Source organism: Nanorana parkeri, unplaced genomic scaffold (assembly GCF_000935625.1).
Source record: "Nanorana parkeri isolate BGI_ZX_2015 unplaced genomic scaffold, ASM93562v1 scaffold487, whole genome shotgun sequence".
In the NCBI taxonomy this organism is placed as follows: domain Eukaryota; kingdom Metazoa; phylum Chordata; class Amphibia; order Anura; family Dicroglossidae; genus Nanorana; species Nanorana parkeri.
Window position 1 is genome coordinate 478,788 of NW_017306755.1, and position 19,233 is coordinate 498,020.

The 19,233-nt window shown below is 37.3% G+C and overlaps 1 protein-coding gene across 1 annotated transcript in view; it reads right to left on the bottom strand.

Annotated features, from left to right (window-relative positions):
* Window positions 1-19,233, bottom strand: part of LOC108790600 (cadherin-18-like) — a 544,420-nt gene that overhangs the window by 153,338 nt on the left and 371,849 nt on the right. Inside the window, exon 6 of the mRNA XM_018560907.1 lies at window positions 6,712-6,893. Within this exon, the coding sequence (XP_018416409.1) occupies window positions 6,712-6,893 (182 nt within the window). The remainder of the gene's footprint in view (window positions 1-6,711; window positions 6,894-19,233) is intronic.

Sequence of the window (19,233 nt, forward strand, 5' to 3'; positions counted from 1 at the left end):
GTATATGCAGGTTGTACGATATTCCTTCATTTTAATGTAAAAAATATACACTTTTTGTCATCAAAAAGCAAGGAATGTGATTTAGCAAATTAGGCCTTCAAGAACTTGTTCAAATACTGCCTATGCAGTCTCTATAATATTCCTTCTATTTGAATACCAAAAATTACACTAAGGATTTTATCCCTAAAGGTGCATGATATATGACGTTAAGCAACTGAGGCCTACAGGAGATTGTTAAAACAGTGTCTATGCAGGCTGTAAAATATTTATTCTATTGTAACATGAAAAATAGACACTTTACATTGTTTTTTATCCCCCCAAAAACTGCATGACATATGTTATTTAGCAAAGGAGGCCTACAAGAGATTGTTGAAATAATGTCAATACAATCGTACAATATATTTTCATTTTAATATGAACATTTTAAACTTTATAGAGTTTATGTGATGTGAGGTATGTGATTTAGCAAATGAGACCTACAAGAGGTAGGTGAAATGCTGCCTATGCATACTGTACAATATTCCTTCTATTTTATTGTGAAAAATTTACTGTACATAGAGTCTTTTTGTCTTCAAAAGCAATGAGAGATATGTGATTTAGCAAACAAGGCCTAAAAAAGATTGTTGAAATACTGCCTATGCAGTCTGTACAATGTTTCTTACATTTTAATGTGCAAAATATACACTTTATAGTGTTTTATTATTCAAAAGATGCAGGAGGTATGCACTTAAGCACTTCAGGCCTATAAGAGATTGTTGATATACTGTATATGCAGTCTGTACAATATCCCTTTTATGTGAAAAAATATATCCCTCTTATAGTGTTTTTTGTCTTCAAAAGCTGTATGAGGTATGCAGTTTATCAAACGTGGCCTACAAGAGATTGCAAAAGTACTCTCTCTGCAGTCTGTACAATATTCCTTCAATTTAACAGTGAAAAATATACACTGTATTGTGGAAATATGGCCTTAAAAAATGGAGTGCCATTTTTAAATGACACATTCCAAACATCGGAATGCTGTCTTTGTACTTTTGCAGGAAAACCTAAAGAAGCCATTTATTGCCATTTGAAATTAATCAGATTTATATGCCAACACCGTTTTTAAGCCAATCAATAATGTAAAAGTAAAATAATTAATTACACATGCTAAATATGTGATACCAGAATGCAGTGTCATTTACACTGATTGTGAGAATTGTACTGTTCTGTAACACTGCATACAATTTAAAGGCATCTCCCAAGCATGTATTACAATGGAATGGTGTTTTTCCTATGTCGTCCCAGAAAGTCACATAAAAAGGAATACTCTCTCCCCCAGTAATTTTTTTATGTCATGCATTGATACATGTCTTTAAATACATGTAAATTAGATTTAGCATCACTGATCAATTTGCTTAAGTACCAGGCCTCAAATGAGTGACAACGGTGGACTACATTGCCATGAACAGTTGAGTTTTATATATATAGGAGACTCAAGCAACCAACAGGATGATAATGTGAAGAAAGTAAGTAATTGCAAGATTCAAAAACCTTGTATTGGAGGATTTTCTATTCAATATAAGCAAACGATTTGTCAAAATTTCATAAGAAATTAGAAAATATTTTTTTCACATTGAACACGAATGTTATAAAGATTAAAATATAGAACAATAATAGAAGTAGGATAAAACAGACAAATATACACAGACAGTGCCTCATTAGTTTTGAGTAATCAGAGAATAAAATAACTAATCCAAATGACTCATCATGTGAAAATTAAAATACATGTATCACTCTGCAGCTCCCTTGTGCAACTCAGGTACAACTTTCCAGAATGTCTGAGTGTACAATCTGTCAATTAATGTGAACAGATGCCTGGGGTTGATGATGATTGGTGTGGTCTTTCAGAAGTGGTGGCTCTATATGCTTAAGGTGGCCATACACTCTACAACCATCGCAAGACCTTAGTCTTGCGATGGTTGTAAAGGGATTTAAAAAACGTACGATCTGCCTATCTTGAACAGGCAGATCGCACTCTCGATGACCGCAATGCTGAACGGGCAGTGTGCGCGTGCGCACACCGGCCCGTTCGGCATTTGTCCGAGCACCGTTCTAACCAGCCGAGAATCGTACGATTCTCGGCTGGTTTTCGAACATGCTGGTTCGACGGAAGACGTGCGACCGTACAGTAGAAACGGTCGCACGTCTCCGTTCACACTGCTCGATTCTCGTACGATCGCGGGATTTCCCGCGATTCTCGTACGAGAATTGAGCAGTGTATGGGCACCTTAACAAAGAGTCAGTGATTGTGGAAGAACCACTGATTGTGTTCACAAACACCATTAATTATTGTTTTCTGTGCAATACAGCAAGGACAACCTTTTCAGCTGTGAATGCACAACATTTGAGTAGGAATGTGATTTGAACTGTATATGAAAATAGGCCTTTAAGTGTATATATGTCCTATTAGTTGACTACGCCACAGCATCATTAATATGGAGAAAATATATTATAAAATGCTAATTTAAATCAAAAAATTAAAAAAATTAAAAGGAAATGATGCAGAAGTATTTTGAAATCATATAGTTTGCTTGGAATTTAAATGCTATTGATGATAGCAGTAAATAATGCAGGAAATAATGCAGGAAATAATGCAGGAAGTACAAAGTGATTATCAGCATCTTTACTTATACTTGTAATCTAGTTAATCTATGAAAATGTTGACAATATTATATAATCACCACATATTTCCTATTTAAAATATTGTCTGATAGGTATTGAAATATGAAACTTCCTCAGCTATGCCCACATTGGCTACTTTTGGTGTAAGTCACATGAATAATGTTGGAAGGTAATTAGGAGGCCAAAGGTTGAGTAAATTAGTCATTTGAATTGATTTAAAGCAAATTTGCATTCCTGCTACGTAACCATAGCACAATGAAAAAAGATGTGATGAAAGATTAAAGCATAATTGTCTGTGCACCAAAATGTACATTTATACAGGATATTTAACAGATATGGATTGAAGCAGATAGAAACAGATGGATGCCTATTTTCTTGTAAAAATGTCAATAAAATGATAAATGACTCTAATATATCAAAAAATGGATTACTAAAAGGACTTTGCAATGCTTTTATGAAGTTACAGACAAAACAGAGGCTAAATACAGCAAAACAACATAGCATTTTATCTAGAAGTTATGGAAGAAGAAAAAAAAGCCCCCACAACTGTTTTCTTCCTTGTAATGAAGATACAATAAAAGAAATAACTATTTTGTGAATATTTTTACAAATACTAAGCTTTCAAATAAAAAAAACCCATTGAAGCAACACACAGGGGTTGATTTACTAACCTTATAAACACACCACGAACAAGTATACACCTCTGTAGTGTGTTCCCTCCCAGCATGATCTATGGGTGGAATCTAAACACCTTTGTAGTGTGTACACACCCAGCAGGTGTGTTGTGCAAAGCCAAGCATGAATTGCAAGGTGATGTTGTGTAAATTAGCTCTATGTTGTGTTGCTTGCGTTGATGAATGCAGGAATATAAATGCATGAGCTAACCATTTTTGTCTAAACTGTGAAGCAGCATTATATATGCATCATGTGCATGATTTTTCCATATATGGCATTAGTGGAAATATGCTTTTAGAGACTTTTTGGTTGATAAATACGTTTTGCTGTGTGAAAATCACACGCACCTGGTGCGTGCGTGTGTTTAGGTTAATAAATCAGCACCACAGACTCAGCAAGTCAGTAAATGATTTAACACTAAACTAGGTTTGCTAAAAATAAATTAAGTGACTATTTAGACATATTTCTTCCACTAAAGGAAAATACTAACTACATCAATTTAAAAAAAACATATTATTGTCAAATACTTTAAAAAAAATTTGATTTAACAAGTTTAATTTAAATATGTAATAGTTTAAAATTTTGGAAATATATTTTCCTAAAACAAAGTCCTGATTTTTCCACACTGAAACAATACTGTTCCAGTTGGATGGACTTATTAAGGAGTATAAAATGTTCACTAAACCAAATAAAGTTGTGAAGCTATGAATCATGTGCAGGGAAATTAAAAAAAGGATATCAACTTGCTTAGATGACTGAAGAAAACTAAGCTTTGTTATTCATTTTATTAATATTCTCTAATCCTTTAGTAAATCAATCCCACTGAGCTAGTATTGTTTAATTATGGCAAGATTAGGGCAATCTTAAATGCATAATTTCCAAAATGCTTTGCTTAGCTATTTTCCTATCCCATATATGTAAAATTGATTATCCCCTTACTGTACATTAAGAATGGGATTTGGGTTTAGTATGGGTTCAAAGCAAACCTAGTTTGTTCTCAGTTCACAAACATGGTGACACGTTGGGTGATTTTGTACCCATAGCAGCCAGTTACTAATAATGGCCTTTTAACTTAGGTAAGGTGGCTTGCCACAGCCAATAATTGGGACTTCGTTATGTGTCAGCCCCTTAACTATACAAAGCTGGATCCCCAGCAGACATTTGTCAGTGTTTATTGGAGTAGATAGCGAGAGCTGATAAACAGATTAGGTGCTGTTATACAATGCTTTTCAGTGTTATATTGTGCTACATTACTGTGAGTTGCAGTGTGGTAGGCTACATATTATTGTGTACCTCCCCACATGTTTACAGTCTAGAAACCCAAAGGTTCTTTTTAGGAACATTTATTTTGTAGGTGTAAAAACTGTAATTACTTTTATTTACTTTTTGCTTGGGTCTTTTTTTATTTCATAGTTCAGGGCATACATTTGCTGCTGACACAGGTGAAGCTGCTCTTTATTTACAGCATGCCACTGCAAAACCACCACACCTTTAGTGCATCAAAGCACCATATCATTATTCCTCCTATTGCCATAGCTGCCATTAATGTTAGGCAAATATTTTTATTCAAAGTCTCAAGAAGTCCTAAAGACCTTCTTAAAATTTTGAATAAAAAGTATTGTCTAAAGCCCTAAAGGGAAAGGCAGAAGTTCTGCATGTGGAGGTAGTAGGACGTGAGTAGGTGAGCACAACAAAGTGGTGGTTGAGTTGCACCATCTAAATGCAGGGCATGTCTGCCTTATCTTACTGAGAGTGACCATGCTTTAAAGCCACAGCATATGGAGGATGTAGTGGAGTTGATAGCAAACATTTTTTTTCTCCAAAGCACACATTAACCTATTTGTCTGCAACAGAAGCTTATGTGTAATAGTTACTTGGTGCAGGAGGATGATCCTGATCATGCTATGCTCCAAAATTCCATGTTTCAAATGTTCAGGATTTGAGGAAGTGAGATCCAGGGTCATAGAGGGAGAGGACATCAGGCTGGGAACAAAAAAGATCAGTGATATTCCTGCAGCTGTCACTTACTGCCAAGTGGCCTTCAGCGAAGGGAGGGAGTGAGGTGCCACACTGTACATGGGTGCTGCTGTTCTGATTTCCTGCTACTATCAACCATTGTCTGATGATATTTACTCGCTGACACAATGACCCACCGTCCCCAATGGTGTGTACCCATCACACTCCCACTGAATGTAAAACACAGGCAGGGAATCCTGGGTGACATCATTGACCAAATATTTTTAAAGCTCCTTGGTCAGTTAATTCCCAAACAGATGATAGGAATCTGTTATTTTATGGTAGTAGTAATACCACCCCAATTACAGATTTCCAGCTGATGTTGGTATTTTTATGGTGGTTCGGGCACATGAACTGGCCAAACTGTAATCAGTCTGTCTTTGGTCGAAACTCATGACTGACCTGAAACCTTTCACTAGTTTTTAGCAACAATGTACATTTGTTAATCAATTACCAAAGAAAAAAAACACAAAACACATATACAAAGCAGTGGATTGGTTATTATAATCTTACTTTTTCTGAAATGTTGTGCTGACAGTAAGTTTCCTGAATATAAGAAATTGCTTGGTCAACCAATATATAATCTCTTGCCAGCTCAAGAAATGCAGAGGTGGAAATTACATTCCATGCAATGCCTTGATTTATTCACATAGTTATCTGCTGTTACTGAATCTAAGAATGCCCTTGTTTCATTCTTCATGTTTTTTACTGAAAGGCTGGAAAATGTAATACAGTGTTTTCAATTACATATTAAGTTTGCTGTTTGTGTGCCAAAAATGTTTTGTGGAGCCCATGGAATTGAGGAAGATATTCATTTTCAGATATAACATTTCAGATATAACATTTCAGATTCTCCATACCATTTGTCAATAGTAAACAAGCCATATCCACCAATAGCAGTTGACCATAACCAAATTCATAACGTAACAGGATGTCACATTATAACTCAGTTAATAGATAATTTTATAACAGTGATAATATAAAATACAATTACATTAAATGGACAAAATTACATTTCCTTGAAAAAAAAGAACAGCAAATTTGACAGCCTTATTGAAGTTAATAAATGGATCATGAGAGCAGATTATATCAACTCCAAGCAGGGAAGATTTTTAATTATTTGTATAACAGAGGTCCATGCCTTAGATTTAAAGACCCCTCAATTGGTCCCTTGACAGCAGTCCACACTAAGATTTAAAAACTCTGAGACCTAGATGATTTATTGTAAATTTCAGCAACACCATACACATCTTCATATCTTTCACATATTTGCTCACCTTTAGGGAAAATATGTTGATGATCCTGAACACATAGTACCAAACACATATAATAAACACACATTTAAAGAGAAGAGTTTACCTTTTTGAGTAAAAGGATTCCCTCCCTTGTTTCTTTATCAGTAGATATGGAGAAAACACCATCACCATTGATGATTGAGTACCTGATGTCAGCATTTAGTCCAATGTCTGCATCATTTGCCTTGATTTTGCCAACTGCTGAACCCACTTGAGCTGATTCAGGAACATAAAGCTGATAATGTTCTGTAGAGAAATGTTTAGAAAATGAATGGTCAGCATAGATTTTAGGGCCAGAAACAAACCAAATTACGGCAGTAATGTTTATGGGCCTGAATTACTACAGTTTACCCATATATGCTGTTGCATCCACGAGTAAGACAAAATTACTACCATGTTCTCTTAGAGGGTTATTCACAAAAGAGTCGAAGGATCCAGCCGTGGCTTTAGCTGATTCTTCTGCTCACTTCGGCCTACTGAGCCCTTTGGTTCAGTCAAAACAAATGGCTGCTGTACGGGCTATTTACAATAGCCCGTACAGCAGCTGAAGGTAGCCAAGCATCTCAGCCTAACCGAACATGTATGCTTCGGCTCGGGTTAGCTGTAGTGAAACCCTACAGATCGGTTGGCTTCTGCCAGCGAAAGACAACAGCTGGGCGGAGCCAGCCATAATGTCACGACTGGGTCAGCACAGTTGTTGTACTTAAATGACATCCCAGCATTCCTGTAAAAAAGAAATAAGCTCATGTTTGAGTTTTTATCTTTAAAGGAAATAAGATACATTTTTTGTAGAATTGTTAACTTTCACATACAGTGTAACATGTTTAAATATTGATTATTTTAGTATTTAATATCTAATTTTTAAGGTTATACTTGTTTCTACACAAGCTCTTTTTCTACATTTGCCTTCCAAATGATAATGGCTCCAGGCATGAGCTGGGATTCTGTGGAGATTGCTGTGACTGAGAGAGTGAACTGAATGTTTGTATAGAAATGTCACCAGCACATCAATGATTCAATGAAGAATGTGAAAGTCCATTTATTGATAGCACTTTCGGGACCACACAGGGTCCCCTACTTCACTTCTACAAGTGACCTGAATGTGGCATAACATCCATATGACATCTCTCAGAGCTGTTAAACATATTTCCCTGTGGGTATAAAGCTGGATACACATAGATCAAATGTTGGCTGTTTCTGCAGGAATTGGCTTAAATTCAATCAGTGGGTGGCCCTATTTCCTCAACAAAAATCAATCATTAGATCAAATTTTGTCAAAGGGAAATGTTGGAAAATTATCAGTTGAACAGTGTTTGCATGTAATTAGCTGCAAGCTCTGTTGTAAATGCAAAATGTTAAAATACACATTGCTCAGTGAAACATATCTGTTTATAAGGGAGAAAAAAAACATTATTTCAGTGTTCAATGTTCACTGCAAAGGAAGACCACAATGTATACAATGACCATGGTGTACCCTTCAGCAGGTACGTTAAGCTGGATCCTCAAAAATCTATTAACTCATGCAAAGCTGCATGGGCACTAATTCTGTTTACTTTAATCAAAGTTTACTGAGTTTAAACAAAGAACAACAGCATAAAAGTAAAGGTCAGGGGAAGTATCATAGGAAAAATCATTATTATAGACTTATTAGTATGAATCAGATACAGCTTAAATATTGGTAGAACAGTTATGGACTTGGCAATTAATTAGAAAAAGGGGAGAGAGAAACAAAAAAACAAAGAAAAAGTGGCAGAGGTGGGAAAAGGAAGGAAGAAACGAGAGGGCATGAACGTCCTGTTTTCAATTCAAACAAATAGGCAATCAATAACATAGAAAATAGGCAGAGTAAGCATGCATATATGAATATACTGTACCTAAGAAACAACCTTTATATATAAGGGTGTAAGTTTAAAGTCGATCGAATGGTGCTATAGATTTTCATACTTACCAAGATTATCTCATGATATACAAGATAGTTCCTCCATCAGCCTCATATAATCAACCTTATAACGCCACTCCTTGGTAAATTGATTTTTTTGGGATTGCCAGTAGGTAGGTATCAAGAGTTTAGCTGTGCTCAATAGATGTGGAAACTAATTATTTTTGTAGTTATTCCTTTCTGGTATTCTTTGTTTTCTTTCAGTACATTGAGCTATATTTTATACTGTCATAGTGATGTCATATAACCAGAATAATTACAGACTATAGGAATAGACTGATTAAGAAATGTGTAGCCTAAGCATAATATCGCCTTTTTACATTATAGAGTCTGTTGTTTTACTTGGAAATACAGATATAATTTTAGACTGAACTGAAGAGAAATTATTTATTTTCCATGCTTAGATAGCTGTGTAAAGAATTCCTACCAGGTACATCATGATCTGCTGTGCAACAAATTCTGCAAAGATGCAGCTAACAGAGAAAGAGGAAGATTCTTGTTTAATATCTGAATCCAAAGCCATATATTCATACTGTGACTTCTCAGAGCGGAAGGAGAGAGTCAACACATACTGCTCAGTAAAAGCTCACAAGAAATGATGTTAATCTTAATGAAAGAGGTCAAATTAACTTCTCTGCACACTCATACCTCACAGGCTGATCAGCTATTTGAGTCACACACAGAAAAACTTTACTTTTGCGACTTTGTTCAAATCTGTCTGTTAAAGTACAAAGTACATATCTCTTTGCTGATTAGTTTGTCAGACCCCTAATGTCGCCAAGGGACTCCTGAAGAAGTTGATGAAGCAGGCATCTGCTTCACCTGCTTCTTCTCCTGGCTCTAAGAGCCAGTGAATGTAAACAGTGACACTGGAAGTCATGTAATACACATAACTTCCGGGTCCAGTGATTGGAGGAGAGATCAGTGGCTAGAAGCCTGCTGATATCGCTCCAATCTGTCAGTGGAGACCTGCTGTGTTGGTCCCGGTGCCCGCACGGGGACAGTAGAGTCCGGGGAAGCCAGCGGCAGCAGAGGGGAGGCACATGGCGCCGTTTGGTACAAATGATCCGACGCCTGTACAGCCGCCAGATTGCTGTTTAAAACAATACCAAGAACATGGCTGCAGCAGCAGCAGTGTTCTTGGTATAACCACTTCAAGTGGATGATGTGTATTTACGTGAACCTGCATGAAGTGTTCAAATCATATGCAACTTTAATCAGGGGTGGCTGCATGCCGATAAAATGAAAAATGGTTAACTAGTTAACAAGGGGATGTATTGCAGGGACAAGTCTATAATTTTGCCACTTTATAGATCATTGGTTCGACCTCATCTGGAGTACGCGGTCCAGTTCTGGTCACCAGTACTAAGAAAAGATGTCCTTGAGTTGGAAAAAGTCCAGCGAAGGGCAACCAAACTAATTAGGGGCATGGAGGACCAGAGCTACGAGACGAGGCTACTAAATTTAAACATGTTCACATTAGATGTGAGGAGATTAAGGGGGGATATGATTTCCATGTACAAAATGTTCAATGGTGGTAGCAACATTAGCGATAAACTGTTTAAAATTAACTCCGTTACAAAAACTAGAGGCCATAACCTAAAATTGGTGGAAAAAAAATTCCAGCACAAGGTGCGAAGGGGGTTCTTCACAGTAAGATCAGTTAGGGTCTGGAACTCACTGCCACAGGCGGTGATTTCAGCAAATAATGTGGAATTGTTCAAGAAACTTTTGGACGATTTCTTAAGGGACCGTAATATACAGGGGTACGGGTACTCCTAGAATGAGATCCTAATAGGTTGGACTTGATGGACTAATGTCTTTATTCAACCTCAAATACTATGTAACTATATACAAACACCAACAAATGTGATATCACTGTTTTCTTTTCCATATCTAGCTAATCTAACTAATAGCACAAGGAACATCCTTGCAGAGTCCATGTGGCACACACAGTATAGCAGTCATCTATCCACAGCCATCTTAAGAAGACAGAAGAAACAGGTGGAATCCATTCCAGCCTCTCTGTGCTTTCATCTATGTTTCTCTTAGCTACCCTGTGCAGACTGGCATGTGTCTCGCTTTTCTGTAGCCATAGCATAGAGGTAAATTGTGCTGGACATTTTGGAATAGTCTAAAATAAATTGATGGGAAGCTGTTAGAAACAGAGTGAGAGAAATTTATCAAAACTGGAGTATACAAAATCTGGAGCAGTTGCCCATGGCAACACATCAGCGTCTCTCTTCAGTTTGTTCAGTTAATATTTGAAAATGAAAGAGAGAAGCTGATTGGTTACCGTGCACAGCTGCGCCAGATTTTGTGTTCTCCAGTTTTGATAAATCCCACTCAGTGTAATTTAGTGGCAGAAAACAGTCTGTGTGAAATAACAAACAATATTTGAGCTATTTAAAGGCTCCTTCACACTAAGAAGACCAATGGTTCTATATGCTCTCTTCCGAGCTCCTTGGCCACATGGCTTCTTTTAAAGAATGTCTTTATCTGTCTCATCAATTTTTTTTATGATTTTACAGTAACTAGCTGAGAGGTCTGACAACTTTGAACAACCCTTTAACAAACTGCCAGAAGTATTCTTAAAATCCAACAAAGGGACTGAGTTCCGTGATGGTCAGTTAACTAGTTAACAAGGGGATGTATTGCAGGGACAAGTCTATAATTTTGCCACTTTATAGATCATTGGTTCGACCTCATCTGGAGTACGCGGTCCAGTTCTGGTCACCAGTACTAAGAAAAGATGTCCTTGAGTTGGAAAAAGTCAACCGAAGGGCAACCAAACTAATTAGGGGTATGGAGGACCAGAGCTACGAGACAAGGCTACTAAATTTAAACATGTTCACATTAGAGGTGAGGAGATTAAGGGGGGATATGATTTCCATGTACAAAATGTTCAATGGTGGTAGCAACATTAGCGATAAACTGTTTAAAATTAACTCCGTTACAAAAACTAGAGGCCATAACCTAAAATTGGTGGAAAAAAAATTCCAGCACAAGGTGCGAAGGGGGTTCTTCACAGTAAGATCAGTTAGGGTCTGGAACTCACTGCCACAGGCGGTGATTTCAGCAAATAATGTGGAATTGTTCAAGAAACTTTTGGACGATTTCTTAAGGGACCGTAATATACAGGGGTACGGGTACTCCTAGAATGAGATCCTAATAGGTTGGACTTGATGGACTAATGTCTTTATTCAACCTCAAATACTATGTAACTATATACAAACACCAACAAATGTGATATCACTGTTTTCTTTTCCATATCTAGCTAATCTAACTAATAGCACAAGGAACATCCTTGCAGAGTCCATGTGGCACACACAGTATAGCAGTCATCTATCCACAGCCATCTTAAGAAGACAGAAGAAACAGGTGGAATCCATTCCAGCCTCTCTGTGCTTTCATCTATGTTTCTCTTAGCTACCCTGTGCAGACTGGCATGTGTCTCGCTTTTCTGTAGCCATAGCATAGAGGTAAATTGTGCTGGACATTTTGGAATAGTCTAAAATAAATTGATGGGAAGCTGTTAGAAACAGAGTGAGAGAAATTTATCAAAACTGGAGTATACAAAATCTGGAGCAGTTGCCCATGGCAACACATCAGCGTCTCTCTTCAGTTTGTTCAGTTAATATTTGAAAATGAAAGAGAGAAGCTGATTGGTTACCGTGCACAGCTGCGCCAGATTTTGTGTTCTCCAGTTTTGATAAATCCCACTCAGTGTAATTTAGTGGCAGAAAACAGTCTGTGTGAAATAACAAACAATATTTGAGCTATTTAAAGGCTCCTTCACACTAAGAAGACCAATGGTTCTATATGCTCTCTTCCGAGCTCCTTGGCCACATGGCTTCTTTTAAAGAATGTCTTTATCTGTCTCATCAATTTTTTTTATGATTTTACAGTAACTAGCTGAGAGGTCTGACAACTTTGAACAACCCTTTAACAAACTGCCAGAAGTATTCTTAAAATCCAACAAAGGGACTGAGTTCCGTGATGGTCCTTAATTTGGTCCAAGATATAACACTTCAACTTTCCTTCAGCTGACATTGCATATCCAACATGTCACAGTTGGTTGGAAGAGTTTGCACTTGTCAAGCAACAATTTTATTCCCTCTCTCTGTCTGTCTAGCATCTTACTGAGTCTCTCTTCATGCTCTTCCAGGTGTCCTCTTAAAGACAAGTATGGTATCTAGAAAGACTAGAATCTCCAATTGATGCAGGTCTCCTACTGTGCTTTACACCAATCTCTGGAAAGTAGCAGATGAACCACTTAAGCCTCGGGGCATGCAATCAGTTGCAAATGATAGATGATGGTTCAAATTACAGATGAAAGCAGTTTTCTCACAGACCACTGAGTGCATTGGGAATCTAAAAGTTGCCATGTCATAGGTCCAAACACTAAACAACTTCCTTCCCACCAGACAACTCAGGACATTTTCTATTCTGGTGATGTTATACTGGTCAGCAACAGTTCTCTGATTCAGCAAAATAGTCAGCACACACATGTATTAAACAATTTTTATGTCTAACAACTGGTTTTGCATATGGAATTTAGTATTCTCTCATTTTATTGCAGATTTTAGCTCTTCCAGGTGTTTTCTCAAATCATCTTCTAGTCTTCTAGTGCTATTCTCCTAGAACACTGTTTAAAAGGGCAATCTTCTTTTAACCTGATGTAAGGGCAGGCACGTTTAGCACAGCTCATGCCCAGTTTCCTTGTTGACAAACAGTTCTTCCTCTTTGTCCACAAACTTTTTCCTCTGGATAGCTATTCAAGTAATAGTAATCCACCTCCTAAATGTACATCTCTCTGTTGACCACCCGCAGCTCCTCAAAAAACTCCACTCGCTTGGTCTACAAGACTCTGCCCTCTCATGGTTTTCCTCCTACCTATCTTAGTGCTCCGTTAGTGTTACCTACAAATCTAACTCCTCCCATCCTCTTCCTCTTTCTGTAGGGGTCCCCCAAGGCTCTGTCTTTGGACCCCTTCTGTTTTCTATCTACACCTCCTCCCTTGGTCAGTTAGCAACCTCACATGGCTTCCAATACCATCTCTATGCCACTGTCACTCAAATATATCTTTCTACTCCACAACTCACCCCCTCAGTGTCTTTGCATGTCACAAATCTACTCACTGACATATTAGTCTGGAAATTATAATAATAATCTCTCAAATGAAACTAATTTGTGCTAATCTTGTCACTTGTCAGAACTGGATTAAGCAAACGAATACCAGCATAAACATTATCCAGACCTGAACTTAACATCAGATGTAGGGATGAGTGTTTCTAAGTTAACTGATATCTCCTTTTGTTCTGGGGCATACAACTGCAAGAATCTTAAAGGTTTTTAAAGACCTTACAACAGAAGCAGGACATTCTAATTTGATAGATAGATAGATATCTCTGAGTCTGATTCACACACAAACTGATCTTCATCTGCATCATGAAAAATCTCTCCTGTTTGGACAGAACACTTGAGAACCTTTTTCTAGGATGGTCTCATACTAGAGGAGAACTCCTGATTTTTCTCTTCCAACAAAGCTTCCCCTTCTCTAACCCTTTCACCAATTCAGGGTATAAAGGCTGATCACTGTAACTTTTTAACAGCAATTTAGGAACTATGGAATGGTTAGGGCAAGCTCCCTGCAGAAGTTGACCGAGGTGAGTGTTGGCATTGGTTCTGGAATCAATACATGTCCTTTTGATAATCTGATGCAAGTGTTTGTCCACTCAGACAGTTCCTCTCCTTTTTTGCTGATAAGTGTGTTCAAACTTGTAACTCAAATATGAATGCTTTTCTATCATTCCCTACATAGCATACACTGCATCAATGTAATTTAAATCCATACAGTCCTGCTTCCCTAACTTTAGGTCATAAATCACTTCCACTTTCAGTGATTCTTAGCTTCTTCTGAACCACAGAGATCACTGACCAACTGCACAGTAAAATAATTATTTTCCAAATCAACAAAGTAGTAATCAGTGTGCTGTCTCTTTAAGATAGTCTTCTATGGCTTGTGTGGTTTGATCCATCCAGTCCTCTTTTTCAAAAGGAACAAGTATGTTTCCTGAATAAAAGCATACTCTCCTGTACCCAAAATTAACAGGTGGAGGGTGCTTTTTTGCAAAGGTTCCACCAATCTTCCCACATTTAAGAAAAAGGTGGTAGGATATCCTGTAGGTGTTAGTTCAAAAGTACTACAGATGTTGAAGACTGTGTCTGAATCTCCAGGTATATCCATCAACACACTTGACTCCTGTTGACCATTCTATTCATTGCACTGCTGGACACGAATCCATCTTGTCTGACTTCCAAGGACATTGGTCATAGAGAAATAAGGTATAATTAGCTTGTATCCTGAATGAGCCCCAAATGTAGTGCCCATGTAGGTGCTGGCTTTTATAAATCTGCAGGTACAACTCCTACCTGAACCCAAATAAGTCTCATATAGTGCACCTTTAGGATTGTTACATTCCAGCACCGTTACCCAAAGTGCACAATCAACAAATACTAACAGAAACAACTCTGCTGCAGCATTCACTCCATGGAAAAAGTGAATACACTTAACATCCCACAACACAGTGACACAGACAGTGGTAATTTGCAACATTATAGTGGTGGCTGTGGTGGCTGTGGTGGCTGTATGATGAAAAAAAGAGCAACAGTTTCAAGAATCAAAAAAACAAAAGTGGAACTACATTATAGGTACTAGCAAATCATCAAATGTGATATAGCAGTTCACTTTCCCTCATTCAGCTGTTATATAAGTCCTGAACTTGTCCGGAGGTGAGGTCACTGGTCTACATTAAGGGCCCTGACCAACTGCACAGTAAAATAATTATTTTCCAAATCAACAAAGTAGTAATCAGTGTGCTGTCTCTTTAAGATAGTACACACTAAAAACACAAAAAATGTGTGGTCCCTTTAAGATAATCCATCTTGAAAAAGTATCTTCCTAGATAGTACCTTTATCCAGCAGACAATATTGTAAAGCAATGGTCTGTATGTATCCTTTGTAAATAGCTGAACAGATTATCTGATAAGATGAACAAACAACCTAAGATATGACAGTTCTGTCTTGCAGTAGAATAATGTAATTCTAGTAAAATCTGAGACAGTCAATGTAGAACAATTAACAACTTTGCAGAGATGATACAGCATTTACAATATAACAGTAAGCTCTCCTCAGTTTACTTAGTCAGACAGAAGAAACAGATACAATCTGCTTCAGCCTATCTGCACTGTCCTCTAGGCACTGAACAGCAGGAATCTAACTGAAGAATTTACAGGGTGTTTCCATGAAGTCTCTATTAGCTTCCCTTTCCAGGAAGCTTCTCTCACTGATCTTCTTTCCAGACAACTTTGCAGAACATTCATTCCTCTGAGTTCTGAGGAAGGAATGTTCCCCAGACTCTACAGACCAGCACACATATCCTTTTCTGTAGCCATCCTATAGAGATATATTGTGGCAACCATTTTGGAATAAATCCATTGCGGCCAAGCTGTTAGGAAAAGAGTATCCTGTAGTGGCCAAAAACAGCCTGTGTGAAATAGTAAACAATTGTTGTCACATAACAGATGAACATGTAAGTTTTGCAAACTGAAATAGTTCTGCTGCACACCTACCCAACAGGAGAAAACAGCAAATGTCTACAGTTTTACATTCACATTATCCATTATACAATACCATCCAATATTACTGAGCTTTGTGGGTTGTTGTGTTCTATTTTTTATGCACAGGCAGATACAAAAATGGCAGTTCACTGATTTCATGTTACATAACTAAATGTGATACTTTTTATAATGTATAAGATTTTTGGAATTAATGCTATTCTTTTCCTGATGAATGCCAAAAAAAATCTTAACAAAATAAGAAATCTGAATGCAATTAAAATAGTAGTAATAATAATAATAATAATAATAATTACAGCAATAATAATACTAATAATAATAATGATTTCATATTAATGATATACACATTATTAATATTATTATTAGCTACTAAAAGATATATTAAATTTAATTATTTATTATTCACTGGTTAGTTGAGGACAAGTTGTACTTTATTTGTTACATTTCCGTTTCCTACAAAGGAAAAAATAAAACCGCCATTAGGTAATACTTTTATTTTGATGTATTGCTTGAAAGCATTCTTTCCTTACAGTTAAACCAAGAACAAAGTACCAAATCAGCATTGATACCAACTGTGACTAGCCATGAATCGCAATCACACTATTAACTGTAAGCCTTAAAGTCTATGTGAGGTATGCACCGGAATTACTCTTCAAGATGAGATGAAATAATTTTCCACTACTGAGCCTGCATATATTATACTGGGATCTGTTGTACTGAATTCTGACAAAAAAACTAGAGCACGATTATCTGAAAATATAGTACCACAGACATCAGCTGCTGAATGATAAAGAAAAATGAGTTCAACTGGCACACACTGTAAATGATAAAATGTTGCTTCAAATAAAAATGCTGAGTGAAAATATGTTTTAAAACTTACATCTGATACAAAATGGTTTCTTTTTGGCGCTGTTCTTTCTATGGACATTTTTTCCAAAATGACTTATAAGATGCTCTTTTTTTCCTCCAAAAGAACATAAGAGAAAAGCAGCAACGTTGGAAAAGATTTTTTGAAATATGCTCTGAATAAAATCATCAAAAATTGGCCTGGTTGGCCAACTTGCTTGATAACTTCTCTTTTAAACAATGTTTAGCCCTGCAAAATGACCTGTGCTGCCTAAAACTGCTACCATGCACTTATAGAGGTATTGTAGGGTTAAAGATGTTCAAATTGAAAAGTGAAGTATTATTATTATTATTATTATTACATAGTATTTATATAGCGCCAACAGTTTGCGCAGCGCTTTACAATGTAAGGAAGACATTACAATACAATTCAAGACAGGATGTTAAGGAGGGCCCTGCCCCTGAGGGCTTACAATCTGAAAGAGGAGGGGGAAATGATACATGAGGAGGTAGCTGTGTGGGGATGAATTGTTTGAGAATGTGATGGTTCAGTGGTTAGGTTGAGGTGGGATAGGCTTCCCTGAAGAGAAGAGTCCTCAGGGAACGCCTAAAGACAGTCTGGGTGGGAGATAGACAGACAGGTTGGGGTAAAGAGTTCCAGAGGATGGGAGATACTCTAGAGAAGTCCTGGAGGCGAGTATGGGAGGAGTTGACTAGGGAGCTGGAAAGCAGGAGGTCTAGGGAAGAGCGGTATTCATGGCAATCATTCAATTCATATGCAAGCCAAAATCCTCATTTTTTTTTACTTTTCTGCACAGGATCAATTGGACTTTTCTCACAGAATATTTTTAACTTTGGTAGTAAATCAAGCTTGTTTAGTAAATCATCCCTTATGGCTATATGCCTATTGACAATTATGAAAGGGAGAAGGCATTTTACAAATGAGATATATGAGAGATTTAATATACTTTCGCATACACATAAAAAAAAACCAATTTGGATTAAAACTTTAACTCAAGGATAAGGATCTTTAATTTTATTGACTGTAACTTACAAGTCTCATTGATTCCTAACTTGCAGTGTTGTTTTTGAAAATTCTTGTGTCTTCCAATCCTATTGCTAACCTCTCTCCTCAAGTATTGCTGTCAAAAAGACAGGAACATACATTTTTCCAGTGTCTTTCTAAATAACTTAAAATAAATGAAAAATTAAAGGGAAACATGAGACCACTTTGTCATAGGCATTGAAAATGGTTGACTGCAGAAATCTTGCCAGTAGAATTGCTGAGAAATAGAGAAGGCTGAGTGATTTCAAGGGCCAGTTTCTAGTACAAAATTATATTTTAGTTACTGGCCAAACCTGCTGAGATGAGACAGACTCAGGCTTTCTATATGTCTGGGATAATCTAACAGCAAGATCTCCTTGCCAAAATTCCTGACTCATAGTTCCTATCCAAGGGCCAATTCACACCACACTGCACTGTGATGCAATAGTATGCATTCCTGAAATGCAGTTTAAAGGGTTAAGCAGGTTTAAAAAAATGAAATGCCCTTACTTCCCTAAATTCATAGTCACATGCCGCTCTAGTCCCAAACCCTTCTCTTCTGTTTACTTCCAATGGGGTCCTTCTTCAGGTATCCACATCACTGCCTGAATGATCTGGACACTTCCTATTGAAGGTCCTATCAAGATCTAGAAGAGGAGTGACATTATTGCAAGGAGACTGTTGGGGACCAACCAGGGAGGAACCATCTGTAATGCTAGGTTAACGGTCCTATTCACCCACAAGCAACATTGATGAGGGACATACAGTAGATGGCAGATTAAGGTGGGTATAACTTGCCTTATCGGGTAAACAAAAAAACATGCAAAATGTGTTGGGGGTAGGAGGGGTGATCATATTTTACCCAGAGTGGGGCTTTAACACAAGAAAAAATAGTGCAGATAGCATTTTAGTGCAGCGCACTGTATTGCATAGTGCATTGTGCATATTTGATGCCATGTGGTGCATTGTGCATATTTGATGCCATGTGGTGCATTGTGATGTATGTGCATTGTGTAGGTACATTGGGCTGCCATTAAAATGAATAGCACCACAGTGCCCTAATGCACGCAATGTCAATGTGTATGATGTGAATGGGCCCAAACTGAGTTTTAGGT